This window comes from Tachypleus tridentatus, chromosome 2 (genome assembly GCF_004210375.1).
Source record: "Tachypleus tridentatus isolate NWPU-2018 chromosome 2, ASM421037v1, whole genome shotgun sequence".
Classification (NCBI taxonomy): Eukaryota; Metazoa; Arthropoda; class Merostomata; order Xiphosura; family Limulidae; genus Tachypleus; species Tachypleus tridentatus.
Window position 1 is genome coordinate 97,725,154 of NC_134826.1, and position 21,851 is coordinate 97,747,004.

Below are 21,851 nucleotides of genomic sequence, written 5' to 3' on the forward strand. Positions count from 1 at the left end.
TAATATAATATGTATCTGTCTTCACAGCATCATCGTACGTAAATGTGAAGTTTGACTTGTTATCTTGAATAAAAAGCTAAAGTTTTACAAACTTCATAATAAGTAAAAACTCAATTATTAATTTTTCTAAAGATTGCAAAAAATAAATAAAAAAGTGAAACCTAAAAAGAAAATTTTAATTGTAACTTGTCCATTGTACCCTTTGCTGATTACTTGGAATTTTTCACTGGTTACAGTGTTAACACAGAAGCTTAAGTAAATGAACCAAGAAACTACACTGGCTTATAAGTATCATTTATTTTCTAAAATAATTAATATATATTACTTACTGCATAAATAAAAAAATGTTTAGGACACAAGAAAAAACTCCTTGGGTGAGTTTCTAGAATAAGATATTCCCGTTGAATACTTGATGTTCGTGGATTCGAGTAATATAAATACGAAGAAGGGTCAGGTATTGTTCGATTTTCAAACTCCATCGATGTTACGCTCAACACAATCCATCCCAATCCAACACAAAAAATTACTCCGAACAGCATCTCGTGTATCATCGCAGTTAATCGTTTTCTGATAATTTTCTATATTAAAGATAGTAGAAAATAGATTAATCAAAGGAAATGAAAAATCAGAAGAAAATGGACGAGTAGTAAAAAAAATGAATCATTTTTTTCTGAATAAAGCCTCAACACATCAGAAAATTTGAATTACAAAAATAATTAAGTTTAAGAAAACAAAACTGGTTGTTTGTAATTAAGTACAAAGCTATGTAGAGGGCTATCTGTGCTCTGCCAATCACGGGTATCGAAAGCTGGTATCTAGCGTTGTAAGTCTGCAGACATTTCGCTGGGAGAATTCAGAAAATTAAATATTGTCGTTCTTATAAAACATAATTATTTTGGTAGTTTTATTTGCAATGCAACACATGGACAGCTTCAATTATAATTAAATAAATAAATTTTAAATACATAACGCTGTCAAATGTTTGCTCAAATGATTAAGTGAACAGTTAACAAAACCATAATACTTTCTAAATATATTCAAGCAAAACACGTTAATTGTAAAGTTACAAAGAATAGTTTTGTGGATCATAACAGCATATGAACGATACGCATATCTCAATGAAAGTTATCAAGGGTTAGACGTAGTAGCCGTGTATGTTTGCAGGTAGCAATGTTAATTAATACTGTTAATTTCTATTTGTACATATCCTAGATTTTCATTATTCGAGTGTAAGCTGTAAAGAATGGCTTTCAGTTACAAATATGTACAAGAAACCACCACTTGGAAAAGCAGTGTCATTCAATCGTCTAGTATAATTTTACATTTTAAAAATAGGTTAAATAGTCGAATTGAAGATATTAAAAACTTAGTCATAACCATCATTAATTTATAATTAGTAACCAGACGGCGAGTGTCACTCTGTAGCGTCTGCCGCCTACACGACTACACTTGTATGAATAGTAGATATTACGATAAATTATAATACCTTCACAAATGAAGATGCGAAACGTGTTGAATAGCATATCAAAACTCTAGCCGTGGACCTTATGACTCGTAGTTGTAGCCTGTTACTTAATCACGTGTCTGGTCGTGGTTAATATAAAACTGAACGAATTCTTTATACCCCTATCTGAATAGATGTATTTTTAATATTTATATTAAGTTTGACTTACTAAGACTGCTCTGACGGTCGAATGTCGTTGTTATTGCTTTATACTCTACAAGTTTATGTTAATTAATACGTAAAACACCTCACGATTTCTCTCGAGATCTCATATATGCATCATATCCATGCTGTGAAATAAACTGTACACGCACCAAGTGAAAGATAATACCAATAATTGTGCTGAAAAGATAATATTTGGAAAAATACAGTTGTTTCTGACACATCTGCGCGATTCTCACGGCAATTCTAAATCTTTGTCCCTGGTTTAGTTGCTATCATATTATTTATTCAAAAACACTGCACTTGCTGTTCTGTATTTTCATTTTTTTTGCGTCTAATTTATTGGGTGAGAGACTATAAATGTACGCTTTTTAATTCAAGCATAACTTCTTTTTGTTTAGAATATTTTTTTTTTGTTATGAAGAGCAAAGATGTTGTCATATAGTTAAGCGAAAGTTTTTTTATTTTTTGTATTTTAAACTTTATCACTGCATGTTATATATTTTAGGAAACTGCGAAAACCGGCTGAAGATTAACTGTGCATTTGTGATAGAAAAGATTATTATTTTCTTTAAAAAGAGATATTACATTACCATGATTAGAAGGTGGAGGATTTCTATTGGTTCAATAATACCATGAAGTGTTTTGAATTCATTTTTTTTTAAAGTTTAATCGCATCAAGAAGCTATAATGTTTTAGATGTATTGTCTGTGAACCTATTTGTTTTGATAAGAACCTGTACATTTCATTTATGTTCACAGAAAAAAAAGAAGTATTTCTCTAATTGCAAGAATTGATACTAATTATTAAAGTAACAGTGAAGTGCAAGAGCTTTTATTATGAAACTTTTACACATAACACATTATTTTTTATATTTTCTTGATAAATTAGTAAGATTGATTTTAGAAACTCAGAATATGCATAATTAGGGTTTGGGAAGTATGAATAACACATAATATCAATTGGGCGAATTGAAATTGAAATTAAAGACCTGTTTCGCGGAAAGTATGAAAGAGGTTTGAAACCTTGTGATGTTGCCATCATGCCCCTGGTGACTCATTGATAAGTTTGAGGTCTTATGATGCTCAACATCGAGGTTCTATCCCTATAGTTGGCACATCGCTGATTGCTCATTAAATAACATTTTACTTAACGACAAAACAAACAAATATACAAACTTATCACAGCGACGTCATTATTCTAGTAGTTCCTGTTGTTACTTCGTTATGAGCATTGTTTCATTGATGTATTTAATCCAGTGGTTCTTAACCTGGGATCAATCGAACCCCAGGGGTTTGGTGAGTCAGTCTTAGGGGTTCGGCGGAGCTCGAGACACACACACTGTGTGTGTGTCCGTTCCGTTCACCCCACTCGTATGATTCGTGACATCATGCTCCACTGGGCCATTATTGGTTGCGGCTGATCACTTCACATCACTTGGCCTTAATATCTGTGCTGCAGGGAACTTCGGGCGCTTAGCAGTCGACTTATGACTGTAGAAATCGTGCGCCATTTGTGATTTTTTCCCTAATCCTTCAATCCTTTCATACTAACTATCTCAAGCAAAAACAGAAAATGGTCGGAAGAATACGTACAATATGGATCCTCATTGTATGACTTGCAATGCCAAGTTGAGCAATTCTAGTCTAGCACCGGCAAAACTAAGAGAACATTCCCTAAAGCTATATGGAGATGGGAAATACAAGAACACAACGCTTGCTGAATTCAAGGTAAAGAGAGCCAGGTTCGATGAAAAGGCTACTTTGCTTGTTCTCGGCTTTGTACCCATCGATAAACCGATCCTCACAGCATCGTACGAAGTTGTGTACTTGATCGCAAAGCAGGGCAAACCACACACCATTGGTGAAACACTCTAAAACCAGCTGCGTTTAAGATGGCGAATATCATGCTGGGAAAAGCTGCTGAAAATAAGTTATCCCAAATTCCTCTTTCAAATGACACAACCAGCAGCAGAATAGATGACATGAGCGATGACACGTTGGTTCAAATAGTTGCAGATCTGATTACAAGCCCAGCAAAATTCAGTCTTCAACTTGACGAGACCACCGACGTATCCAATCTAAGCCAGCTTGTTGTATTTGTGCGCTATGTGAAGAACGACGAGATAAAATATTTTTTTATTTTATAAGCCTCTTACAATAACAACTAAGGCAGCCAACATGAAGAAACTTGTGGATGACTTCTTCGGAGACAACGATCTTTTGTGGGATATGGTTTCTGCAGTTTGTTCGGACGGAGCTCCAGTTATGCTGGGACGAAACTCTGGTTTTGGTGCGCTGGTGAAAGCCGATGCACCACACATCATTGTAACGCACTGTGTTCTGCACAGGCATGCATTGGCAATACAAACCTTGCTTTTAAAACTGGCAGAAGTATTAAAGATTGTAGTGGAATGTGTGAAATAGTGCCCTGAAGCACCGCATCTTTAAAGAGCTGTGTAATGAAATGGACTCTGAATTCGAGTTACTTCTGTACCATTCTAACGTTCGGTGGTTATCCCGGGGAAAGGTGTTTTTGCCATGCGTGTGAAATTAGCCGTTTTTGCGAGAGCACCAACATTGTCATGCAGATTGTTTCGAAAAATCTGAGTTCATTTTCATTTTGGCGTACATGGCCGATATCTTCAATGCTCTCAATCATCTCAATCAACAGATGCTGGGCGGTGGAGTAAACATCATTGAAGCGGAAGAAAACCTGAAGGCTTTTCAAAAAAAGTTATCGTTATGGAAACGATAAACAGAGAATGATAATTTCACAAACTTTCCCCTACTGGACGACTGTGTACGTAAGATCGAAGATGTGTCTAAAATCGGAGACATTTCTGTACCCGGGGAACTGAAGCAAGCAATTGCCATACACTTAGATGAGCTCGCAAAGTCTATCGACGGATACTTCCCTACCAGAGAGTCATATCCAGCATGGATGAGACAGCCGTTCACGTTTAATGTTGCGACAGAAGATGTCAACGATGAATACCTCGACGAAATCATTGAACTTCAGCAGAGCCAGATTCAACAGCAACTTTTCAGAACAACAACGCTTTCAATGTTTTGGTGTCACCAAATCATAGCGTATCCTCTTATTCTTAAGAAAGCCCTTGAGATACTCATACCGTTTGTTACAACATATCTTCGCGAGCAATTCTTTTCGAGGATGGTAGACATAAAAACGAAGAAAAAGAACAGACTTTGTTACGAAAATGATATGAGAGTGGTACTTGCCAAGGTAAAGCCACGCATTTCTGAACTTGTCTCTGAAAGGCAACAGCAAAAGTCACATTGATTTGCAGTAAATATTCATTGAGTTATGTTTTTGTTTTTGTGTGAAATTCATGTTTTGTTGGTTTTGTTCTTTGAACACAGTGATATTGTGTGCAACTGATGCATCGTTCATTTTGTACACTAATAAAATATCTACTTATGTTTTAAATTTGAAAAAATCATATTTTATTTTTCCAATTACGAAGGGTTCAGTGAATGCAAGTACGAAACTTCCGGGGTTCAGTACCTCCAAAAAGGTTAAGAACCACTGATTTAATCATTAAGGTAAAGCAGAGATAACAAGGGTGTATTTTGGTACTAGACAACATGAATAAGTTTCGAGTTCATATTCTGTAAAAGCATAATTAGTATATCTATGATCTATCAAGTAAAGCAGTAATGTTCTCGAGAATGATTGAAAAAAATCCACAAAAACCGTTCATAACTGGTGAAATGTTTATTAGAGGGAAATACACAGGTATATATAAAATTGGCCTTCTACTTAGGTCATCATCAGGCAAGAGAAAATAACAACGATTTGACACATTAGATAATACGATATTAGAATGATGTAATCGTGCACAACGAGAACAACAATAAAAAATAACTAACAACACTATTTATTAGTTACAAACGGTATAGAGTTGTGTTATTAGACACACCAGATTACCGAAAAAAAAAAAATGAAAACCATTCTGAGCGACACTACAATGCTCAAAGTACTTAGTCAGATATGCTCTCCCTGACCATTCAAAAGGAAGAAAAGTTAAAACGCTTTCTTATGTACTTAAAAAAAAATATTATTAATAACAATGCATTCAATCAACTATTTCTTATGGATTGCGACCTGGTATACCGTATGGCCTCCTTCAGGTTCATAAACAGAATAATCCATTACGTCATATACCTTCTGCTATTAGAACATACAGCTATAAAACAGCCATATTCCTTATACCTATTCTTAAACCACTAAGGGTTAATAAATTTAATGTCCTGGACTCGTTTTCATTTGTTAAAAAAATAAAAGCTATACACCCTCCCAGTGAATGTTTTATGGCTAATTTTAATATAAGTTCTTTATTCACAAACGTTCCATTACATGAAACCATTGACATTTGTTTGGAAAAAAACTCTTTCAATAGGAGTCTTTTGTTCGTGGATTAACTAAGGAACAACTTAAATCTTTAATTATTCATTCTAAAGAACAACCATTTTGTATTTAATGGAAAACTGTATGACCAAATTGATAGAGTGACTACGAGATCCTCTTAGGACCACCTCTAGCTAACATTTTCTGAGCCACTGAACAATCTTGATTGAACAATTGCACACAGAAACTAAAAAAAAAAATTCATAAACGCTACGTTGATGACATTTTCGTCATTTTTCGATCACATTATGAAGTTTAGTAGTTTCTTAAGTATTCAAACTCACAACACTCGTCTATACAGTTTGCCCATGAAATCGAAGGAAAAAATACTCTGTATTTACCAGACGTACTATTTGTACTCGAGCTGCTCAAAAGCCTTTAACATCAAGATGTCGAAAGAAAATATTTTTACAGGATAGCTTATCCAGTTTTATATTTTCATACCTGCAGAATATCTGTTCAACTTATTTCATATTACACTCTAAGGTTTGGTTTACTTTGTGAAATATTATTGTGTAATGATGTCCTCAAAATGATTGCAAGCCTAACCAGGATATTTCTGAACTACAGACTTAAAACACCCATACAAGTGTTTACAGTGGATAAATGCCAAGTCTTATTAAACAACCCTTACCTAAGATAATAATGTGTCATATTATCTAAACAACTTAAATGTTTACAGTGGGTAAATGCCCATTTTTATTGAACAACCCTTACGTTGGACAATAATGTGTCGCATTATCTAAACAACTTAGATCTTTAATGAGGAAGCTCAACTCACAAATCAAACTTAACATCATTTTCAAACTATCCTTTAGGTTAAAATACCTCTTTCAACACAAAGGATCTTCAACTCTCTTCGCTTCTGGACTGTGTATAAATATGTGTATGGTGACTGCAAGACACTTGTATCGGGAAGACTAAATGTCATTTTGCCGTTCATATCCACGAGTACAGGAATATCACTGTTTTTAAGTCCACCCAATTCGACGGTCAGGAACAAGAGACATGAAATTGGACATCCGATAATTCACTCAGGATTTACCATCCTTTGTAATGGTAATTACAACCTTGAACTGTTAATACAAGAAAGTCTATCTATACAATGAATGTTCCCTGTTTAGATATGACACACTCCTCCTGTACACTTAATTTGTTTTAAAGCAACTTACACTTTAAAATGCATTTATAATAAACCACTTTATAAATAGAATGTTTATATAATAATAATAACAACAAAAATACAGGTTTGTAATACCATTTCTTCCATAGATACTGTTGTAAATAGTCGATAATACTATTAGTTAATTTTATTGTTGTTTCCATTTCACGCGTTATAATACGATTTTAAACTTGTGCTTTCCCAGTGGCACAATGATACGACTACAGACTTATACCACTAGAAACGGGGTTTCGATACCAGTGATGGGCGGAGCGCAGATTGTCCTTTCTGTAGTTTTGTACTTAATTAAAAAAAAAAACATTTATTCCTCTAATGTGTCAAATTATCGTTATTTTCTCTTGCCAATGATGACCTAACTAGAAGGTCAAAATGTTGCATGGTCATATTTGGATACGCGTGTGTAGTTCTCGATAATAAACACTTTACAAAAAGTAAATATGAATTTTTTTTAGATTACAAATGCTTTTAGAAATTCAACCCTATTTCTAGAACAGAATGTAATGCATTAGTGGAATTATGTACGATAAATAGGGCTTTCTCCAGAGAAAATGACTATTTGGTTATTGCTTTTCAGTTTTCTTTATTTATTGTATATTGTTGCAATAAATATGCCGCGTGAGACTTCACAATATATGTATATTGTTGTGGGCAATGTTTTGATATAAATAAAATCTGACATTTTCTATTGTTTGCTAGAGAAGGTTTTGGCATGACATATAGATGGTATGTTACGCCTAGAAATGTGGTGACTGTCTAAATTTGGCGTGACGTGTGTCTCGAAGTTTCAGAGTGTTTAAAAAAATTGTATAGAAACACTGGAGAGAATTAGTTAGTTACTGAATCCATGAGTAGCCAGTTGATTAGTGGATCAACTAAACAGTGAGTTAGTTACTGAGTATCGTAAAGTGTTGTCGTTTGATTACTTTGTTAGCGAGTACAGTACATTTTTGGTGAGATTTTGCGGTAGATACAAAAGGAGAGTCAATCCGTAAGTGACATGGCCCGGCATGGCCAAGCGCGTAAGGCGTGCGACTCGTAATCCGAGGGTCGCGGGTTCGCGCCCGCGTCGCGCTAAACATGCTCGCCCTCCCAGCCGTGGGGGCGTATAATGTGACGGTCAATCCCACTTTTCGTTGGTAAAAGAGTAGCCCAAGAGTTGGCGGTGGGTGGTGATGACTAGCTGCCTTCCCTCTAGTCTTACACTGCTAAATTAGGGACGGCTAGCACAGATAGCCCTCGAGTAGCTTTGTGCGAAATTCAAACAAACAAACCGTAAGTGACTTTTAAGTTTTTTTTGTGAGTTACACTTATTGCTAGCTTAAATTTAGTTCGTGAGTCCATGTCAGTTGTAGAAATGAATTGTACTTTTAGTTAAGTGGGCAGGAATTTGTATTATTTTTTACCAAATAATAAAAAGAAGAACACACCCAAGGATACAAACTGTTAGCATTCTTGTTCTCTGATGTAAGATTAATTTGGTACAAGCAAAATAGAATCCAGATTAAACTCCAAGATGCTAGTATGTTCTCGAATTGAGATCGAAAATTTGCTGGAGGTAGTGAAACAGTAGAAATAATAATTAAAAGTATACAAGGAAGAATGAAAAGAATTCAAAGAACATCAAGAAAACATGTAAAGAAAATTAAGTGGAGATCGAAAGATGGAAAGCAATAAATTAGGAAGAGGGTTAAAAGAAGAAGATGCAAGATTTAAAGAATTAAAAAAAAACAAATTCAGTTTAAAACAAAATCAACGACGTACAAAAACTATCTATGAAGTACAGAAAGGTTACAATTAAAAATCAATGCAATGCAAGGAAATTATAATAGCAAAATCAATAAACTAGAAAAGGACATCAAAACAGTAAAAAGGGAGTACATAAAACATTGATGCCATGATAAAACATTTGGAAACAGATTTGGTAAATGCAAGGATTAAACCAACCACACCTCTGTCTGTACCTGGCCAAGAATTCCAGTATCTAACACCTTTAACTGTTAAATACTGAATAGGATAACCTATTTGGTCTATAACTTTTCCCGCTACTGATGTGTCACTTATGACTCCAAGAACTTGCTGGACTACTCTGGCTATATCGTTAATTCATCGACCCTTTCAGAATTTAGCAGATTGCATGCAAATATTGTCTATTAAACAGACTGTGATAGAAAGGTGCATGAGAAACATATCATTCTAATTATTATTTAAAAAGTTAATGTGTGACATAGTAAACAACAAGTTATTCATCTTGCTATTAATTTAAAAAGGAACAGCTTAAAAACATAAAGCAACCTTCCAAGTGAGAGCTATGACAACCATCAACCAATTATAACTACCTTATTCAACAAGTTTGAAATTACTCATCAGAAGAATGTTTCTAAAGTAAAGTTGAAAAGAAGGAAAAATGACAAGACCGCGATTAAAGTTGCAGAATATGTGAAAAGATTTGCTTGTTTACCCTACCTTGACACCAAACTAAAATTAAATATTCATTTGCATATAACCAACTCAAAGATGCATTAGTGGATGAGTACATACAAGTTAGCCAAACCAATAAAGGAAGTTGTCCAGCAGGTGGTGGAAATTGAATCAATTAAAGATGCAAATAAACAACTACGGGAACCACCCAAAATTTATGGTATTGGTAGATCAGGTATTGTTGAAGAATTAACTGTCACTGAGAGTTTGATTTTATTTGTTAGATTGTGTGCAAAACTAAACCAGAGTTATCTAGGCTAGTCATCCCTGATTTTGAAGTGAGAAACTAGAGGGAAGGCAACCAGTCAACAGCACCCAGTGCTAATTCTTAGGCAATAGTGGAATTGGCCATCGCTTTTATAGTGAATCTATGGCCTCAACACTTTTTATTTAGTGGTAACAGAACTCAACCACAGAAATTCAGCTCTACAGTCTGACATGTTAACCACTGGACCATGTTTGGACACTTCTGATGAAAGCCTAAACGAAATAAAAAGAATAATTAGGCAACAGTTTAATACGAATGGAGGAATTAAAACAGGAAACAAACAAACAAGTGTTTAAATCATAACTTAAAAGGATATATTGCCAAGATTTGGAAACAAAGTCTGTATAGAATAAAAAACTTATTCTAAAATATTCAAAAAAGGATCTGTTATAAATGTGGAAGCTGAACATTACAATTATGGCTGTAAGTAAACAACAAATTATAATAAACGAAAGAAACAATATCAACTAGATCAAAGGAGCAATAAAGAGCTAACCAGCCACTGGAAAAAAATGTCTGGACTTTGGGCCACATTCAGCTGAGAACATTTCATCTGCCCATTTGAGATAAACGTTCACTATTTAAAAACAGTCTAGTAGGTAGTGGATTTATTGATGAGAAACCGAGTGCCATGTTGATCGACTATGATTCTATAGTTACAGCTGTATGACCTGATATGGTAATAAAAGATGGAAAATTATCTCCAGATATGAAGAAAAAAAAAGATGATTTTTTTTTTTATAAAAGGCAAGTAGACATATAGTTTCAGCAAGTGGAAAGCTTGAAGTCACCATTAGTGTTAAAAGCTTGTCTAAACCTCATGATGTGTGGGTAACTGATATCGAGGAATAATGCACATTGGAAATAAGCTTCTTGCAGAAACATGGATATAAAGTTAGGCATGCTTCAACCAGTTTCACAGTCTATGATGAGGAATTCCCTGTGAATTGCATCATAATTATAATACCATAGGTGGAACTTTTAGTAAAACAAAGACAGTTATTATAACAAAAAGAACTCGAATACTTATACCAGAAATAATGGGAAATAAATTTTATATAGTGACTGGGATATAGCAGAATCAAACATTCCGGTTTGTCCTGAAGAGTTATTAGTTGGAAGAACAATTATCTATCTGAGAAAATGAGGATGTTATAATTAAGGTCATGAACACAAGCTATGAAATCCAAGTCAATTATCGATAAAATATCAAATAACATCAGAAGTAGTCACTTTTGATACAAAGTGTAGGAAGTTTAATATGATACCTTACTACCTTACTTATGGGAGCTGAATGGTTAGAACAATGGAGGTATTGCAACTGATCAGTGCTATAAATTATGCACGTTGCTCAAACAATATTAAGACAAATTCTATTCTGTGTCTCATGACTTTTGCCAGACAAATCAAATATCTCATAAGATTGAACTACAGATGCAGCCTTAATACAAAAATTAGTCAGATGACTCCAATTTGCAAAATAAACTGATACCATCAATGAAATTGGGCCTTGAAAGAACAATAGAACCAACTACTAGTTATTGTGTACCTACTAATGTGCTTGTGAAGAAGAAGTTTGGATCCACAAGGCTCTGAATGAACTATCGGAAGCTAAATCAAATCCCAAAGAAGGTGATTATACACTGACAAAGAGTGAATCAATCTTGTATGTTTTATCGGGACCAAAATGGTTATTCAGCATTAGATCTATAGAGTTTATAGTCGCAGGAAGGATTTTAGAAATAATTAATAAAACAAAGTACCCATTACTTCAGGAAATTGGTTTTGGCAATGTGTTATATTACCATTCAGATTAAGTAATGTAATTTCTACATTTCAATAACAAATACTTTCTATTACAATCACTCAAGGGTAGGTCTTTGATATTGCTTGTGATGGGCTTAATAACCTCAAACTAAATCCCGAGAAGTTTGAATTGTTACATCAATAGGCGAAGTTTCTGGGGCATATATTTAATGAAAAAAGAGATTTTACATGTTCCATTAAAACTGAATAAGTTCAGAATTATCCAGCATCACGACATTTGTTTTATTTAATAGGATTTCTTATTATGGGCTCTTACTATTGCCATTTTGTAAAATTATTCTCTGACACAATTTCTCTTCTATAAGCTTTCGTGAACAAGCATTCAACAAACTAAAGAAAGAATTAGTCACTACTCGTATATTAATATAATTAACTTTCGAAAATGTAGGTGTCAGTGGTTTTTCAATAGAAACAGTGTTATAACAAGTATAACACACACACACAAATTTTTTCTCAGCCACGGCAAAGTATTATCCAACTTGAAAAGAGCTACTATGTATTGCTCAGGACTTAAGTAATTTTCATTATTAGCTTTTTAGGACAAAAATTTATACTCTGGAAATATGATGTAACATCAAAGTAGGTAGAATATTTTTGCAATCCAGAAGGTAAGAGAGCAAGATGGCTTCAAAAACTATAGAAGTACAAATTTAATATCATGCATTCTTCTGAACAGATCCATGGTATCTCAGATACCTTTATTTCTGAGAAATGTAAACATTGTAGAAACAGGGAACAGCAATATAATAACGATAACCAACTGAAAGTGCAATAAAGCAAAATCAAAGACTAGACATCCAGAAATGACGTTGAAGAACTAATGTGGTCCAATGAAGTAAAAGATATGAGCATGAAGCTAATTATTCAGTGGATCATGGATGGCTCATAATGACTTTGGTAGCAGAAAGTGGCTCTATATAGTTTAAATTAACCTTGCAACAACTGGACACTTGGGTATTAAGAAGACAGTTGAGAAAAGAAGAGAAATTTTCTATTTATTTGGTGCCATAAATCTTTAGATAATTGCTGTAAGTTATCTGAGCTATAATGCGAACAAAAAGGTCTATAAGAAACAAAATAGAAACCACAAAAGTATTGTATTAGAGAACCTCTTGAGAAAGTTGGTATCGATGTGCTTGGCCCTTTACTACAGAGTAACATTGATAATAAATACATCATCATGGTGAAAAACTAGGAAGTTTGTTAAGACGTTGTCTCAAAATTTGGTGTTCCCATAGCACTTAAATGAAATAAAGGACGAAACTTTGAATCAACCTTGTTTATGGAGTCGTGTCAAATCTTTAAAATAAGAAAGAACAAGAAAATTTCATTTTCTAATGGAATGGTGAGAAGATACATCTGCACCCTTTCAAATCAATTAGCCATTTATGTGGTTGACGTGGGATAAAAATAATCCACTCCTAGAAATAACACATTAGCATCACTGGTGTTTAGAAAGGAACTCGAAGTGCCACTGGGCCCTCTTTAATCACATTCTAAAGGTCATCACTTAGCAGAGTCTTAGATAGATTATACAGAGAAATTAAGTAACACTCTTGGTGCTATTACATGGCCTTACTCGAAAAGATCAGCTAGTAATAAGATTAAAATTTATTGTGATGTAACTTCTGACAAGACTGTATTTTATCATGGTGAAATGGTATCACTTTACAGTTCTGATCCTAAGAGGAGATTGATTTTAAAGTTAAGTAGATATTGCTAAGAGCCCTATTCTTTAGCTAAAAGAATCAATTAAATGGTTTATATAATCCAAAAATATAGTTGATTCAAATCAAAATCACCTTACGTTATCCTATTTGAAAGTTTGTAAAAAATAGCAAAGTCGTTAGCTTTAAACAAGACAGCAAGAGGTTGCTAAGAGCAAGAGATTATTCCATCTTGTACCGTACACCACAGAGAAGAAAAAAACTAAAATATTAGGTGAAAAGGTTCTTTAAAAGCAGTAAAATAATAAATATTTTGATCTATTATTCAAATGTTTTATTGTAGTTTTTTTAGCACATTTAATTAATGGTTTAAAAATTAAATTTTAAGTACTCCAGTAAAATGCACTGGTCTGAGTGTATGTGGAGATGCTTTAATTTTCTTTAATTTAATTTTCTTCTTTAGTTTTCTATTTGATGTTTGTTTCATTTGTTAATAAATGTCGTTTTTGCATATCTTCCATGATTCGACTCTTTCTTTCTTACAAACTTGGTTCGAGATCAGAGAGATAAACAGATATATACAATATAACTCAGCCTCTTTTGAACTCCTGTTAACCTACCCTGACTTAAGGAAAATCATAGAATCAGGAAAAATACTAGTGAAAAAGGTTAAATTCTAATGGCGTGACAAAGAAATGTTGTTGTTTTGGAGGTATGTGTTCTGCGTTTTTAAGTACTCCAGTAAAATGCACTGGTCTGAGTGTATGTGGAGATGCTTCTCTACAGAAATATGGGTGAATAATCTGGAGGAGAATGAGTTTATGGCCAAGGCAGTAGGGCTTCCAAGAAGAGTGGATAGAGCTAGGGTAAGTCCTCTCCAGAGTCTTGGATTTTTGCCAATGCTGTGAAGATCCATTACAACCACCGCTCTGTATCATGAGCTTGGGAAAGGAAAAATAACTTTTGTAACACTAACGAGGGCTGACAAAGTTTTCATACTGAGGATGAGCCTAGGTAGGGATGGAGTACAAAGAATTAAGGATGGCCAGGGATGTGTTCTACTCAAGGGAGAAAGTAAACAAGAGTCACTGATGCATGAACTTCAGTTGTGGCGAAAATACTAAAGCAGGTCTCCCAGTTGCTTGTCTGAGCTAACAAGTCAACTAGAATAATCATTTGGTCTAGAAAAATAACTAAAAGGATATTGTGACCTTTGGTTTGTGATATAGTGTTTTGTAATCTAACCAAATGTGTGGATGACAATTTGGAATGACCAATTGGTCAATACAGTTAGAGTGGTCGTGTATTCGAAAAATAACTGACTAAAATGGTATGGCAATACTTGCTTTCAGAGCCATCTGATAGTTTTGTGACATATGATACGTGCACTACATTATACAAGTATCATTCAGTTATTACTTCGAGAACTTATTCATTGATAATTCATTTATGTAAAGGAGCTTTGTGGCCTTTATTTTCTGAGCTACTGGTAGATTTTCATTGTGAAATTATATATATTTTCCCGTGATTCCAAACAACATAAGTGGATTGACTTCTACAAGGCAATACAATGTCCAATGGTTTGATGTTGGCAACCATTCTGGGCACTAAATGCATATTCTTTGCAGACAACTGTATTTGGCTGAAGTCGATTAGAATACATAATGATATATTGCACTGAAGTGTACATTTTCCCACGCACAGCTACATTTCCAGACTGTAGCTACTGATGAATAATATACGACAGTAGCCTATACCAGTTATTGAGGTAACTACACAAAATAGCTTGGTAGACTTTTCAAACTATTGGCGTACGTAATTGATATATGGAAGGTGGAAACTTACGTGTACCTAAATATATGCTTGCGGTTATGCAAATGCAAGGTATAGCATACTTATATGAAAGTTTATACAAAATCCTTCGTAAATGTTGTTCAATGCAAAATTAAGTCACAAAGAAAATGAGGGCAACATTTGAATGAAAATATAGGAATTTGATTTGAATGTCATGTAGAGTTACATAGATGACTTTAGAACACTAGTCAGAAAGTAGGATTATGATGTAATAGGAATAACTAAAAGTTCGTTAAGTATAGACAATTTTAATCACTCGATTGTTTTTGTAATATAGGGTTATACGTTATTTAATAGGGATAGATTCATGAAAAGAAAGTAGTCGTGAGATAAAACTCAGCTATTAATAAGAACAAAACTTTGAGTTTGTTTTGATTTAAGCACAAAGCTACACAATGAGCTTTCTGTGCTTTGCCCACCACGGGTATTGAAACCCAGTTTTTAGTGTGTAAGTCCGCAGACATACCACTGTGGGTCCATAATCTTGAGAATTTTAATTTCAGGCATTGAGATTGGAAAATGTTAAAGTAAAATACACATGGTAGGTAGTTTTTAGAAACTGTTCAGAAAGGGTTTTCTTCACCAATTTGTTAGGGAACCTTCGCTTTTTTTAATTTCGCGCAAAGCGAAGGAAGGAATGATACAAGAATTATTTATTATGAATTGGGCAACTGAATTAAGTGTTGATACTGTTCAAATGTGAAAACTTTAAAATCTAAATTTTTAGATATTCAAGATAAGTATGCTCCCTATAAAATGGGGATATGTGCAAGTAAAAACCAGGTTGACTGCAATGATGGAAAGTTTAGCGAATTATAGAAATCCAAGAGAGTTGACTAAATGGAAAATAAGGAAATAAAAAAAAATTATATGAAAAAGTTGGCTGTAAAGGTTAACAGTAGGGGTTTATTTAAATACATTAATGATAAGCAAAATGTTAGTATGGGAGTAAGGCATTTGAACTATGACACAGAAAACTCATACCTGATATTTATGAGATGCCTTATTAAAAAGTACGTTTTTCTTTATTATTTGCTAATGAAAATTTAATTAATCACTCTTCATCATGAAGATTACTCCTCTTTCTAAAAGTGATAAAAATTGTTCCAGTAACTAAAGGTCAGTTAGTCTTCTATCAGTTATGGGAAAAAGTTTTTGAAAGTTTGATGAAAGATTCTTTGAAAAATAATTCCACATAGTTTAAAATTTTCTTGGATTGTTGTCATGGTTTCACTAAGGGAGAATTTCTTCTTACTACTCTTGATATTGTTTGAAGATGTAACTGCTTATTTAGATGAGAGTGTAGATTTAGTGTAACTGGATTATCAGGAAGAATTTGACAAGGTGTCACATAAAATTTTTGTCAAAAATATCTTCGTAAGTGCATGAAATAGGCTGGCTCATAGGATACAAAACTGGCTGAATGGAAGAAAGCAGATGTTTATTATAAATGGAGTTCAGTCAAACTAGATTACTGACACAAATGGGGTAACAAAAGGCTCGATACCGAAACATTTGTTTCTTGCCTTACATCAATGGCATATGTTAAGGTATTTCAATACATTATTAAAATTTGCTGATTAGATTAAGGTTCTGTGTATTGCTAGCTGTAAGGAAGAGGATGTTGTTTTACAAAACATTTTATGTTGTGAGATTGGCAAATAAATAGCAGATGGCTTTTAATTCATGATATAAATTATAAATATAATTTTGATAGCCTGAACATTGTTATGAAGAAAAAGATATTCATGATCTGTTTGACTGGTCTCTGAAGACATCCAAGCCATGTGCTGTTGTTAGTAGTCGAACAAATAGGATTTTTAGTTTTATTCACAAAAATATTGGTCTAAAAGGTTAAAATGTTGTTATAGAGGCAATTGGTTAGACTACATTTGGAATAGTGTTCATTTTAAACTCCTTCCCTTAGGAGTTAAATGTTGAAAATGGTCAGAGAAGGGCTAGAAATATTGTAATAAAACGGTAGGTTAAGACCTCTGAAACCATTTTATCTTGAGAAAAAAAATTAGAGATCTAATTGAAATATGTTTATATAAAAGTGATTATGAACATTGACATATGAAACATATAACGGATTGACTGTTACGCCTTTATTTAAACATCTACATTTGTTTCAGTTAGGTGCATGTGATGAATATTTTTAGATAAGTATTGTGCAAATCCCGCCTCTTCTCTAAGTTTGTAGAAGATTCTCGATAGCAAGAATCAATAATACATGTTTTTCGAAAATACTAGTGTGTCTTCGAATATTGTTGAACATTCGAAAATCTAGCCTAATAAGTATATAAACTGACATGCCAAGATACAAAATAGAATATATTTTTGGTTAGTTACAATCAGTATACTATAAGCCTTGGAAGCTATAATTTTGATAAATGCTTACTAATTGGAAAACTACAGATACTTGACGAGGAACGTTAATAGATTTCGAACATTACAAACTTCAGTGGATTAACTTTGAATGTTAGAATTTTTACGAGGACATCATCTTCATCGGTAATAAGTCAGCTTGTAAGCGGTGTGAAGCTAGCCAAGAAAAGACAACTAGCTAGCTTAAGCTCATCGATAAAATATTCAGTTCTACACCAGATAGGCCCAGCATTGCCAGATGGTTGAGGCGCTTGACTTGTAATCCGAGGGTCACGGGTTCGAATCCCCGTCACACGAAACATGCTCGCCATTTCAGCCGTGGGGACGTTATAATGTAACGATGAATCCCACTATTCGTTAGTATCTGGGTGTTTTCTATGGTTATGTTGTGTTTATGTGATTTACAGTGTCCAAAAACGCAGGGAAACAAATATAAATAAACGTAATATCAAAGAAGCCCTACTTATACAAGTAAGACAAAAATTAAACCAATATAAAATAACACCTTTATACCTTTACAATTAATGACCTAACATCTAATTGCAACACCTCCTACTATACCGTACATGTGCCCGTCAACGTCAGTTGCAAACTCTCTCTTTGCTAACCTGACGATGACCTAAGAAGGTTGAAACGTTATTTCCTTATCAATAAAAGTGTTATATCCATACCAGCCGTCCTGAGATACAACTGTAATAACTGTTAGTATAAATTGTATTGTTGTTTGTATAATGAAATACATTTATGTTAAACAAGAAAACTGTGTGTATCAATCTCGTTGGTAAATATCATAAATTTGATACATATCAAAATTCAATTAACTTCTAAATTAAAATTTCCAGCTACCTGAAATCGTGATACGGAACGTGCGTAACATAAATAGGAGACTCGTCTAAAATAAGTTATAATATATAACAAGCATTATTTGACGTAACAGTGAGTTGTTTTTATTAATGCTCGAGAAATTGCTTTAGTTTTTATATCGAAACATTCGGAAGTTACGGGATTTACTGAAAAAAGTAACAACTTTCTGCTATTCTTGCAAGAAAAATACACTTAAATGTGTTTTGTAAGTGCTGGCATGAAGCAGTTCAGTTGTTCTAACTGAAATGTAAGAGAATGAAACAGATTTATCTTTATAAATTGTAATTGGCACGACAACTTTAAACTTGGCATATGTTTTATTTGATTGTTGTGGAACATTTTCGACCATGCAAACCGAAATATTTCTTAAGTTCCTAGTCTTGTGAATATAGTACATGAAAATGTAAACTATGTTATAACTTTGAATTATCACAGGATCCTGCTCCCTAAAATCCAATGGTTATTTGACGACGCTGAGTCTACACTTAAAGCTTACTAGTTCACACGTAAAGATAAAGAACCACATCAAGTAACTACGTAAGGAAGCAAGAAAAATTCTTATCAGATGCCTCTTAGCTTGATTATTATTTAAAGAAGCATGAGAGCCTTACGGTTAGCTTAAACCATACCACAGTATAAGAACAACAATAATATCATGAGGAATGTCCGTAACATTTCAAATATATGAAAAATAATATTGGAAAACAGGTTAGTTCATTAAAACTAACTTTCCATAGTTTACTTATATGCACCACAACTATATCTATAAATAAAGCCTGTAATCAAATCCATGAAATGCACACTTACTTAAAAATTACATGTTAAGTTGTAACTTCTAAGCGAGATTTTCCATCACATGGACCGCCTTCACGGTAACACTGGGTATAAGGTGTTTCGAAATAGACTACTTAGTGATGTTTCCAAGAGTTTTGACGATTAGGAAAGGACACATATGATAACTTGCGTTACATATTACATTCCACAACAATCCAAAATATACACGATTGGTCTAATTACTTTCCAACATGAACTGTGCCTACATAATAAATTATTTAAAGATGCATGTTCAGCTCTTAAACCTAAAGGCATTTTCCACTCGACTCTCTATAGGCTCAGCTTTTTCACGCTACGCAGAACAAGTGGCGGTACTATTTTGATAAAATATTCACTCTGGATTACATAATACACGTTTTAGTCGCTTGGATGTTAAATAACAACAGTAAAAAATAACAGTATTAAGGACTTATATTTAACTTTACACCCTGATGTTATAATGAACACAAAAATATACTTACAAACTACGACTGCTTTCGATTTGTCTCATAAGTTTCTATGGTAACAGAGAAACAAATAAAACACACTAGTTGCACAGTACTTTAAAATACAGACAATTTTCACGAAAATTATGCCATATTACAAAAAAAAGTTTCTAAAATAAATACTTTCTATAAAATAGATCAGTAGTTCTCAAACTTTATTTTTACACGAACCATTTCAGCGGACTACAATGGGTTTGCTTTGTTTCAATTTCGCGCTAGCCATCATTAATTTAGGAGTGTAAGACTAGAAGGAAAACAACTAGTTATCACCGTCCACCGCTAACTCGTTTTTTCAACGAAGAGTAGAACTGACTGTCAATTTATAACGCCCCCACGCCTGAAAGAGCGAACATGTTTGGTGAGACGGGAATTCGAATCTGTGATCCTCAGATTATCGCTAATAGTTTTAAAGAAATGCACCAAATTTGGGCAAAAACGACTAAAAATATTCAATCTGTTATCTATTATTTGATTTATACGTGTAGCTCAATTTACAGTAAGGTTTAGAAATGATTTTTAAAGAAAATAGAATCAGCATCTTAAGTGATGTAAAACAATAATTATGATAGATGACCTGTGACTTTTATGATTAGAGCAACCAACCAACTGTGCTTGCTTACTGTTTTCATTGAAGTGGATTTTTCTGGGGAATCTACTGCATTTGAATGAAGTTTGATGTACAGAATAGTTGAAAGATATGATCATATTAAATTTTGTGTAACAAATGCTGGAAAGAAGAAATTTTATGTACAAGTTACTGGAAGGGTGTAATTTGTTTCTGAATTTTACGCAAAGCTTCGTGAGGGCTATCTGTGCTAGCTGTCCCTAATTTAGCAGTGTAAGACTAGAGGGAAGGCAGCTAGACATCACCACCCACTGCCAACTCTTGAGCTACTCTTTTGCCAATGAATAGTGGGACTAACCGTCATATTATAACACCTTCACGGCTGAAAGGGCGAGCATGTTTGGTGCGACAGGAATTTGAACTCACGACCCTCAGATTACGAGTTGAGCGCCTTAACCACCTGGCCATGCCAAGTCAGAAATGGTATAGCCAGGATAAATTCCACATTCGCAATAATGGAAGAGTATAAACTTTATGTATGAAATACTTTCATGGTAAATTTTATCTACAGGATACAGCAAGGATGTAACAAAGATAAATTTTACGTATAGAATATTGGAAGTGTGACAATAAGATAACTTATGTATTAAATACTGGAAGGGTATGGCTAGGAAAATTGGTTTTTACTTGATCTCAAACATGCTTCTCTTCATCAGAATATAAAATGTGAAAATTCTGGAAAAACCTTCTATGTTATATTTTAATTTACTACTGACCTTGGTTCGGCACCTACTGCACTGGAGTTTATATCAGTTATACTAATATATACTTAATTATATTTTAATATGAAACCAATCCTGATCAGGAAGCTATTGAACCAGAGTTTACACCTGTTCTAAAAGTATATAGTTAATATTTTAGTGTGATACAGATCCTGTCAAGAACATATTACACCAGTTTATACCTGTTGTACAAGCATATAGTTAATCATATTTTAGTGTGATACAACTCCTGTTGAGTACCTACTGCATCTATTTGTACCTGTTGTATAAGCATATAGTTAATACTTGAGTGTGATACAGATCCTGTCAACTACCTACTGCACCAGAGTTTATATCTTTTATAAGCATATAGTTAATCATATTTTAGTGTGATACATCTCCTGTCAAGTAACTACTGCACCATATCTTCTGTATCCATGAAGTTACATTAGTCACGACATATTTATAAATATGAATTAACATCACTTACCACACTTTTTTATAGTAGTGGTTTCAGATTTTATCCTTTAAAATGCACATAACACAAGAATTGGTTAGTAAGGTACAGGCAATTCTCTCA

At 33.7% G+C, this 21,851-nt stretch overlaps 1 protein-coding gene across 4 annotated transcripts in view; it reads right to left on the reverse strand.

Annotated features, from left to right (window-relative positions):
* The window catches only part of LOC143244653 (uncharacterized), a 116,235-nt gene extending 94,475 nt beyond the window's left edge, over positions 1-21,760 (reverse strand). Inside the window, exons 1-2 of one of the 4 annotated variants that reach the window (XM_076489731.1) lie at positions 19,434-21,760; positions 330-578 (exon numbers count right to left, since the gene is read on the reverse strand). In XM_076489731.1, coding sequence (XP_076345846.1) covers positions 330-551 — 222 coding nt within the window. In that variant the 5' untranslated portion in view covers positions 552-578; positions 19,434-21,760. Of the gene's footprint in view, positions 1-329; positions 579-1,486; positions 1,906-19,433 lie in introns of those variants that run through there. The other 3 variants (XM_076489730.1, XM_076489732.1, XM_076489729.1) reach the window with 3 other exon arrangements.
* Positions 21,761-21,851: the final 91 nt, after the last annotated feature.